The sequence below is a fragment of the Durio zibethinus genome, chromosome 27, assembly GCF_047325235.1.
Source record: "Durio zibethinus cultivar Kanyao isolate XHJ-2024 chromosome 27, ASM4732523v1, whole genome shotgun sequence".
Classification (NCBI taxonomy): domain Eukaryota; kingdom Viridiplantae; phylum Streptophyta; class Magnoliopsida; order Malvales; family Malvaceae; genus Durio; species Durio zibethinus.
The window spans coordinates 1,007,507-1,017,773 of record NC_143188.1 but is presented as its reverse complement, the minus strand read 5'-3'; the positions used below and the strand labels follow the sequence as shown (position 1 = coordinate 1,017,773).

Sequence of the window (10,267 nt, the reverse complement as noted above, 5' to 3'; positions counted from 1 at the left end):
CTTAATCTTCTCAACCTCAATATTCTCTGTCTATTATTCATTTATGTTTTAAACGAACGCAATATAAAATTACGATGTTTGCTGTTGGTGTGTGCAGATTGGAGCAATTCAGGCTGTCGCGAGGGGGCTTGTTTGATAGCTGTTAGAGACATGCACTTTTGCATTTTCTTTCCAAGTTCATCTATCATTATTTTTTTATTGCTGTCTAGTTTCATTTTTTAGTGGGATTTGTTGGGTGATCGTTATTGGCATGTGGATTTGTTGTTTTGGTGCAGGAATTGAATCAAGTAATTGGCCTGATATCTCTGGTGTCTAGAACAGGAAGCATGGCTTCCTTGACCTCAAAGGTGTGTATCAGTGCCTAGTGATCCTTATAATCCTTTTCTTTCATGGTGACATGTGTTTCTAGTTTGACACAAACTTAGCATCAGAAAGAGGAAAACATGAACAGTCTTTGGTGTCTTATGCAATACTACTATACATACTAGTGGCTGATGCTTGGAATATCGATCGCAGGGATCAGGATCACCTCTTAGGCTAAAAGTTTTCGACCGTTAAATTGAATTTTCTTTTTGGTTTTCTGGATCATAAATTTTGAGATGATTGAACCTTAAAATACTAAAATTTTTAGGCTTATTAACCACCAAAAGTTTGTCTTACTTGTTGGATGATTGGGAGTTTCATATATTATATATTCATCTATTAACTTTGGCCATTACTTGGGAAAGTTGAAATTGCTTTTATGTGGAATGCGGCAGAAACCAATCGAAAATCTCTTGAAGCAATGGTGAGTCCTTTCCCAAGATATATGAATTTTCAAACTGGACTTAAAGGTTATGGCATTGTATGATGTACACTGACTAAAAAGGCTATATCTCAGTCACAGGCTTTCCAACTTACTTTTTACATGTTCTACAGGTGAAGGGCACTGGAAAAGAATCTCGACAGTGGGGAAAATTTAGTGCTTAGACCTGATAGTTTATTAGTTTGGCTTGGATGAGTTTATTAGTTTGGCTTGGATGAATAGTCATAACTGAAATGCTCATATTCAGAAATCACAAACATATGGCTGTGAAGTACATACAAATGGTTGATTTACACTCGTTTTTTTTTTCTCACAAAAAATTCAAGATAGATAAATTGTTCAATTTCCAAGTCAAAGTAAAATGTATGATAGTTTAAGAATAATAATTGCAAATTATGTATTTGAAATAATCGATCATGAATAGACTCAAAGACCTTTAGAGAAGAAGAATGAACTCGCAAGAGCTAACCTCTTGTTGGTGATTTGCACTGGTTCATTGACTTTTCATAGAGTATGTATTAATCATGGTCCATGAATTGAACTGTTCACTGCAGGGCTGGCCGCAGGATTATATTCAGGTCTCCCATGTGGGCTGAAAAGGCTCGCGGACCTCATGATTGGGTAAGATCAGCATCTTTCCTCTTTTTGTTTCACAGGGGATTATAGTATAATTGTAGCTCAAATGTTTTTTTTTTTTTTAACTAAAGTTTTGTTTTTTAACATATTGTAGATAGAGGTGTAACTGAGTCAAGAAATTTGAGTTTAAGTTTAACTTGTAATTTGTGATTCAATTTGAATTAAATTTTAATTTTTAAATTTAAATTTAATTTAAAATAAAAATTTACACTATTTAAATATATTCGATTAAATTCATTTAATAAAAATAAACTTAAATTTTAAATTAATTATATGTTTGAGTTGAAATTAAATTTTAATATATAAAAATAAATTAATATTTTTTAATTAAAATAATAAAAAAATATATTTAAATTTAAAGTTTTAATTAATTTCATAATTTATTTGAATTAAATATTATAATATTCAAACTTAAATCGATATATCATTTGATAATAATTGAATCAAATTTAATTTTTATCTTAATCGTACTCTAATTAACAGTGATGTATCATTTACACACTCCTATTGTGGGGCCAATATTGTGCACGAAAATAGTGCAGTAGCTGGGGCAATTACAGGAACGGTGGTAGCACTCACATGTGAGGAAACTTCCCACGAGCAAGTTATCAAGTGTGCCATTACAGGGCTACTGTTTTGACTGCTGCAAATCTTCTGACAGAAATATTCTAAACTGGAGTTACGTTCTGCTTCAGAGTATCTAAGTTGCCTTTCTGCCTGAACCATTTTGTAGCATGTTGGTGCTTTCAATTATAAGAATGTTCTTTCTAAATGGTACTTTCAGTTTTTTATAGGAATTTGAAATTTGGATTCAAACTACATAAATATATTATTATTTATATCCATCCGTCTATTTTGAAGTATTTAATTTTTATTTTTTTACTTAAATGAATTGTTTTTTATTATTTGTCAAAATCAAAATACATTGCCAAAAAAAAATCCACCACCTTAATTACCTCGAACATGTCAATTTGGTAAAGTGGAAAAGACGAAAACCCATCTCTGACATAAATAAAAATTATGAAATTTCCTATTTAGTCTTTTCCTTCGTTTTGGGTCTTTCCCGACTCGAAGAAGCTCTGGTACACTTTAATTTGCTTCTACTTTTAGTTCTTAATCCCTCAGTGGTTAGGTTCTTTAATTTGCTGCTGCCGTCCGAAATGTTAATGCTTATGGGCAAAAGGAAGAGGGGCCTAGCAGATGGCAGAGAAAAGGGAAGCAAAGAGGCAGATGTATTTGATGAGTACTGAAAAGGCAGTGAGATTAGGGGAAAGAGAAGACAAGATGTCAATGTCTACAATGGGTGCTTCACAGTGCCAAAGGTGTTTTCAAGCAGGGCATTGGACATATGAATGCAAGAATGAACGGGTTTGTATGTCACGTACTCAGCAGCTCAAGAACCCTAAACTGAGGATGAAGCTTTCAATCTCTTATGATTTGGACATCCCAGATGTTGAAACTGACAGTGGTGCCTCATCTGTTACAGGATCAGATTAATCTTCAGCAGGGAGTAGTACAGCTTACAGTTCATCATCTGAGTCAGAGGAAGAGAGGAGGAGTCAGAGGAGGAAGAAGAAGCAGAAGAAAGGGAGACGTAGAAGGTACAGCTAATCTTCCGAGTCTTCCGATTCAGACTCAGCTTCAGATTCTGATTCTGATGATAGGAGCAGCCGAAGGAAGAGCTGGAGGAATAGCAGAAGGCAGTGAAGGAGAAAGGGTAATGCACATATTGCCTCTTTGATGTTGGACTTGCCTGTTTACATTCTTTTACAATGTTTTGTTAAATTGACAATAGTTGCCAGTAGTTGTGCATTACCAGACATGTTTTGGATTCCTTATATGAAATTATTGTAGCTTGAAAAACCCTCTTGTAAGTTTTTGACTTTTATGTGCCATTGTCACCACATTTGTTGTTTTCCTATATCTATCAAAATTTTGTATCCCTGATTTCGGTTTTGCTCTCTAGGTATCTATCTTGATGTATTAATGGAGGCACGGTTAAATGGGTTGCCACTAGCAGGTTCGTAGACATGTTCTGGATGCTGAAAAGTGTGCCACTAATTCTTCCAAAGGAATGATGTAGAAGCAGCTCCAACCTGGAACCTTCTGTCTTTCAACCCTCGACGTCATCAAACCATCAACTCTAGTTTATTTGAGAATTATCCATATTCCATGGGAGAAAACACCTTTCACCAAGCATCTAGCTCTTTCCAATCAATTTTTTCTGTCGATCTCATCAAAGTGACAAAATAAAGTATTGACACAGTGGGAAAAACTGGGTCATTAAAGACTGGAACTTTTCTCTCAAACTAACACCTGTGGCTTTGGCTTGATTACTGGCTTCATTCATTGTCTCAAGCAAGGGTATTGAGAAACAGACAAAGCTGAGAGAATGCGAAACAACTCTCAAACTTCAGAGAAAAGACTATAGCCAGCTGAAGCAGCTTGTCAACATGAGCGTGTTTAAATTTTGCCCCGAATGGTTAGTCTTCCTTTTCCTTCACATATTTTTAAGTCATGCATGGTTCGTCGTGTTAAACATATACTGTTCTTTCTTCATTACTGTTGCGGTTTGCCAAAACGACAGCATTTTAGATACTACGAACTACTAAGTTAATCATTGGCAGATCCATTACCTGATTTATGTATAATATGGATAGCCAATGCTGGATTCAAGTTGACAAAGATGAATTTGTAAGCTAAAATGACATTAGAAGATATCCCTACATGTTTCAAATACTGTTAATAATTATTAATTAACTTTTTTAAAAATGGTTAAGTATAATGCAATACTAACATGCATGTTCTCCTCTATATTTTTTTTCTTATGGAAAGCAAGCCTTTTCTTACGCAGAAACAGATAAAATATCTTAGGAGAAGTAAATATCTTATGAACATTTAGATAAATTTAAAAAAAAATAAAAATTAAATAAATAATTTAAATTGATATATTGAAAAATTTTGTTATATAAATTAAATGTATAAATTTTAAAAATAAATTTTAAGATAATTTTTAGATAAATATTTTTGTTACTAATTTTAATAAAATTTTTAATGTTAAATAGATACGGATCAAATTTTGATTATAAACTATATTTTAATAATTGTTTTTACATGTTATTGATTTTTGCATTAATTTTATTATTTTATAAATTTTAATTTTCAAAATAAAATTTTATGTAATCATTTTTAATAACCAAGTTTACCAATTTTACTTAAAAATATCATTCATGCCTCCAAATATCCTAGTGTATAATATTATCATGTATATAAATAACCCTTAAAGATGATTTAATTACAAATAAAGCCATTGAACCCACCACTAGAAAGATCCGTTCCGTTCCCTCATTTTCTCACCGCAGAAACTCAAGAAAGCAAAAAGGCAGACCCAAGAGTTAAGAACCCAAAGTCTATGCTTTTCTTCATTTTTCTGTTAAAAAAATAAAAAAAAAACCCCAAAAAACCCAAAACCTAATTGAACAAGATGAGTACCATGAAATTTTGCCGTGAATGGTCAGTTCTCTGCTTTGCATTTACTTTCTTTGCCTTTTAGGGTTTAGGGTTTTAGGGTTTAAGGTTTATTTTTCATAATCCCATTCAGTTTTTCGTTTTCTTTGCTTTCCATGCTTCACCTTTTTTTTCGTCGATTCTTTTCTTGTTTTATTTTTATGCAGTTAAATTTTGACTCTGTTTTTGCTGATTGATGAAGCAACAATATTCTCTACCCCAAAGAAGACAGGGAACAGAAGATTCTCCTCTACGCCTGCCGCAACTGCGATCACCAGGTTCCTCTTTTTTTTTTAATGATTTCTTATTTTATTTTTTTTTGAGCTGAAGAATTAAAACTAAGATTTGGGTGTCTTTTCTTTCTTTCTTCTGGCCCTTTTTCTTTTATGGGATTGATTTAGTTTTTAAGTTATTTGTTGATTCGGTCTCAATAAACCCACAAAAGACCCTAATTTAGAAAATGGGTCTTTTTTTGTATTATAGAGTCAATAGCAAAAGTTAAAGTTTAAGGGCATGTATGGGTTGGATTTACACTTAAAAAAATTCTGGGCATTTGAGGAGGTTCTCAATTTAGGCTTTTGAATACTAACTTCTTGTTTGCATCTATTGATATTATCTAAGTCTTCAGAATAGAAGATTTTCCTTGTTCTCATCTATTAATATTTTTATTCTTGTGACATTAGTAATTGTTTATGCAGGAGGTCGCTGAGGACAACTGTGTATACAGAAATGAAGTGCATCACTCTGCTGGGGAGCGCACTCAAATATTGCAGGATGTGGCTGCTGATCCGACTCTTCCTCGGACTAAATCTGTTATTTGCGCAAATTGTAAACATGGGGAAGCTGTGTTCTTCCAGGTCAATTTCCTACATGCTTAAGATTATTATTTATGCACACAATGGTTATTGGATAAATCCTTATTATGTGGATGAAATGTAATTCATTAATTGAGCATCTGTGTGCTTTAGAAGTTTGCAAAAAATATTTTGACAGAAAAGATGAGAAATATATTCTTATGGGAGAGAAGTCTGGTATGGTATTAAGTGGAAATGAGCATTTAACTCAAGAAAGTGTGTGTTTGCATCGTATCTGACATCAAAATACTGCTGCCCTTATTCAAAAAGTTTTTGGTTTCTTCCGGAGTTCTGGCAAATCCACATTTGGCTGTTATGTACAATTAATGCACAGCAGGAGCTGTCTTTGTTTTCCCTCACATAGCATTAGGAGTGAGCCATATATAAATGAGGATAAGTGGGATGAGACTTAGCTAGAATGTAGGCCATAATCGGTTTCACTTCAACATGTTTCCAGATTTCATCTTTTACACCCTATCTTGTAAATGGATCTGTAGCTTGATTGTTTCTCCTATGCGCCACCCTTGCTTTTCCTCATGAAATTTTTATTTTTAATTGATTGATGTGTTAAATAAACAGATGTTAGAAAAATGATTTGGCAGCTAGCTAGAGTTTTCTTTGAATGATCTTCTGCATCATGAGTAGTGATTGTGTTTCTTCTAATGCAACAAATTTTGGTCTTTGGTTCAGGCAACTGCTAGAGGGGAGGAAGGTATGACACTGTTTTTTGTCTGCTGTAATCCCAACTGTGGACATCGGTGGAGAGATTGAGATTTAGTTGCTCTCATAAGTTGATGTTCACAGCTGTTCAATGAAGGTTTTCACAATCTATTTTTACAAAGACTTTCGTGTTACTGTAATACAAGAAGCTTGCACAACCTTAATCTTTACTGGCAAAAAAAAAAAAGAAATTATATTTGATGCATTGTCTATTTATAAATTTTATAGGTTATTAGTGAATTAGATAATATAATTTTATTAATGAGTAATTTTTAAAAAAAAATTAAATATTTGTATATTTATTTTAAAGATTGACATTTACTTATTAATGAGTTAACATTATTTTATTAATTGATAATGTATAAAATTTATAAGTGTATCAAATATAAAACTTTAATTTTTTACTTCTTTGGCATTAAGTTTTTCATTTAGTATCAATTACGAGCCAAAAAGAGTGATAGATTTCTTTAATCATATTAAAAGTCTTGGCAAGCTATGAAAAACCTCGAATTATATGGGATTCATATTTTCTAACGCATTTATTCCAACAAGTCTAGACTGATTAATTACGCTCATGACCGCGAGCTTGGCCTAGTTCAGGCTCAAGTTAGAGAAGGGTTCTTTTTATAGGAATTATAACGGAGCGAATATTGGTTACTTTTTAAATATCTGATTTTGAATCCGTTTAATATTTATAATATTTAAATTACTTTTTAGATATTTGTTTTTGAATCTGTTTAATGTTTATAATATTTAAATGCATTTAAATATTCATTTAAGTTTAACATAACTATACAAATCAAAATATATTTAAATAAATATTATTCATTTAAATATTTAAATTTATTAAAATATTTGTTTATTTAATTTTTTTGTCAAAATGTAAAATAAATAAAATTTTAATTTAAAATTCAAATTTAGGTTTCATTTATAATAACCAAAATTTATTTTTTAAGCTCTCAAATTTTTTACAAACATAAAATTTTATATGTTTTATATATGCAAAGAGGTAATAGATTTGGGTATTTATTATTATTAATTAAAATTTAAGCAAATTTAAATATTAGATATTTAAAAAATACAATTAGTATTAACTCTGAATATATCACAAATAATAAATTTTTTTATCTAAATTTGTTAATTATTTATTTTTAACTATCCTAATTATGATTTTTTTATTATCAAATATTAAACATCCGTGGTCAATGAGCGGGCATCCATATCTGTTTTGAGACCAGTCCGATGGCCTGCATTGACAGGCTCTTCCCTATGCCCACATCACAGCCTGTCTGATCCCGTCGCCACTTTGCATCTCTGGATTCCTTCTATTCTCCCTATGTAACATGTGATGTCGACTTAACGTCACAGGTTACAGCCAGCGGAGTGGGAACATATAATAAAGCCCTACTTACCTTTTTTATATTACCTTCTTATATATATATATATATAATGTAACAAATTGATTATATAAATTGGGTGTGCTTGTAAAAATAGAATTAAATTATTGACATTCATATATATATATATATAATTTGAGTTTGAGTGTCAATGTGAATGTGTGAACTTGAGTTTATCTATTATAATACAGATTAATTTTTATGGAATCATTAGGGTAGGGTTTTTTATAAGGTGATCACTACAAAGATCATGATAATTTATAAATGGTGATTAAATTATGGAACTCGATAGGGTAGGGTAGGGTTTTTTATGAGATAATTACTTCAAAAATCATGATAATTTATAAATCGTGATTAAATTAGTGTTCGGTAAACACTAGGTGATTTTACATGATGATGATATTAAATCACTAAGAATGATTAGATCACTATCTTAGAGAGTGATTTAATTTTTATACAAAAGGATAAAAAAATTTTATTATCAAGGTGATGTGATATGTAAAATTAACAATTATCAATATTCTTATTTAATATATAAATTAAAAACTTGTTTACTTTTAAAATTATCGTTATTTTATATCATAAATTTTTATATTTTCAAATTAATATTCAATGTAACAAATTCAAAAATAAATTGTATATTTTTTTACTTTTTAATATTTTTATATAATATATATTTTCATTTTTCTTTTATTATGAATTTAATAGAGTAGTTTTATTTTCTAATTCAAAATTTTTTTTATAATTTATATTATACCAATTAATTTACATACTAATAAATATTTATTAATTTAATTATATTTTATTATAAGATAAATAAAATATTATTTATATTTTATAAATTATTATCTTTAAACAACATTAAAATTATTAACTTGTGTAACTATTAATATGTATAATTATTTTTATACTTTTAAACAAATTATTGTCAACCAAATAAAGTGATCTCAAATTACGAGTAATAATTTCATCTTAATAATAAGATCACTTCGATGATAAGTTCACCTTAATAATAAGTTTACCTCACATAAATTTTCTTATTTTTTATTTTTTTGGCGTCCATGAACACCTCTACTCTACATATGGATCTGCTAGTGAGTAGCACAAAAAATCTAGTGAATGAAATTCATATTATTTATCAATATCAATGATATAAAATCAATTTCTTTATTTAGTGACTTTTTCCAAGTAAAACCAAAAACATACCACCAAAAGCCACATTAGTATTTGAAAAGTGTGATATTGATCAAAATGCAATTAGAAAATGAAAATAATTAAAAATATGAAGTAAATAAAAGAAGCATTGAAAATAAACAATAATGTTATAAGATTAAATTAACTAAAACAAAAAGAATTTACATACCTAAATTGAACTACAAATCTACAATCTTGTTTAAAACATTAAAAATTTGAAAATGATTAAGAAATTTGAACTAAAAAAGGAAGAATTTGAATGAAAATATGTACTTATTATGGAATTATTAGAAGTGAAAATATATATATATATATATATATTTCATATGTTACCTGTAATTCAATGCAAGCTCAATAAAAGATTAAAAATAGTAGATAACATTAACTGATTAACCTAAATATGTGAAATACTTGATTGTTAAGTAGATTTTAAATAACTAAAGGATATAATAAGTGATATTTAATATGGTTGAATTAAAAAAAAGCAAATATTAAAGGCTTAATAGGAAATTTATAAATAGTAAAAATTATGTATGAGATTTTAAAATTTAAAAAAGAGATACAAGTATATTATTGAAAAATACATTTTAAAAGAGATATATTTAAATTATCTTAAAAAAAGATATATCTAAATTATATTGAATTGTCAACATTTATTACTATTAAAGAAGTAGATAATAAAACTTGATTTGACCTAATTGGTTGTTGATCTTAAATCTAAAATCCAATTTGAAATTAGAAAAAGTTAAAATTTAAAATGATTAAAATACTAAATACATAATTAAATAAAGATTTATCAAATGAATTTTACTAATGAATACCCTTGAATCACTTTTAAGTTTAGTTAAATTATAATTTATAATAATATTTTTTGTTAAATGTAATAGTGATAATTAATTTGATATATTTCAATTCTTTTAAACAAATATTACTTAATATAGTAATCTTAAAAATTTTGATATAACGGTGAATATTTTTCAACTAAAATAAGAGAGAAAATGAATGAATGAATAATGCTTTTCCAAATAAAAGAGTTTCATATTAATTATAAAAATATTTAAAATCAATACATTTGTATATTTTTCATTGAAACATCAGATAACACCATCTTTTTTTGTCATATGAAGAAAATAAAGTTATATAACTAATCAATC

The 10,267-nt window shown here is 28.8% G+C and overlaps 1 protein-coding gene, 1 long non-coding RNA gene and 1 pseudogene across 2 annotated transcripts; all 3 read left to right on the top strand.

Moving 5' to 3' along the window:
* The first annotated feature begins 216 nt into the window (after positions 1–216).
* Positions 217–2,052, top strand: LOC149510812 (uncharacterized). Its single transcript, XR_016334593.1, has 3 exons — positions 217–347; positions 1,360–1,426; positions 1,925–2,052. It is a non-coding gene; the product is annotated as an uncharacterized LOC149510812 (long non-coding RNA).
* A 530-nt stretch (positions 2,053–2,582) lies between these two features.
* Positions 2,583–3,281, top strand: LOC111279119 (uncharacterized; annotated as a pseudogene).
* A 1,499-nt stretch (positions 3,282–4,780) lies between these two features.
* NRPB9A (RNA polymerases M/15 Kd subunit) lies at positions 4,781–6,723 on the top strand. Its single transcript, XM_022866342.2, has 4 exons — positions 4,781–4,954; positions 5,151–5,226; positions 5,647–5,805; positions 6,493–6,723. The coding sequence occupies exons 1-4, from the start codon at positions 4,926–4,928 to the stop codon at positions 6,571–6,573; spliced, it is 345 nt and encodes a 114-aa protein (XP_022722077.2). The 5' UTR covers positions 4,781–4,925; the 3' UTR covers positions 6,574–6,723.
* Positions 6,724–10,267: the final 3,544 nt, after the last annotated feature.

Excerpts from the sequence above, each read along its gene's own strand:
- NRPB9A (XM_022866342.2), top strand. The coding sequence starts at position 4,926 with ATGAGTACCATGAAATTTTGCCGTGAATG. Across the intron at positions 4,955-5,150 it reads ATGAAATTTTGCCGTGAATG|CAACAATATTCTCTACCCCA; the intron begins GTCAGTTCTCTG and ends TGATTGATGAAG. Across the intron at positions 5,806-6,492 it reads GGGAAGCTGTGTTCTTCCAG|GCAACTGCTAGAGGGGAGGA; the intron begins GTCAATTTCCTA and ends TCTTTGGTTCAG.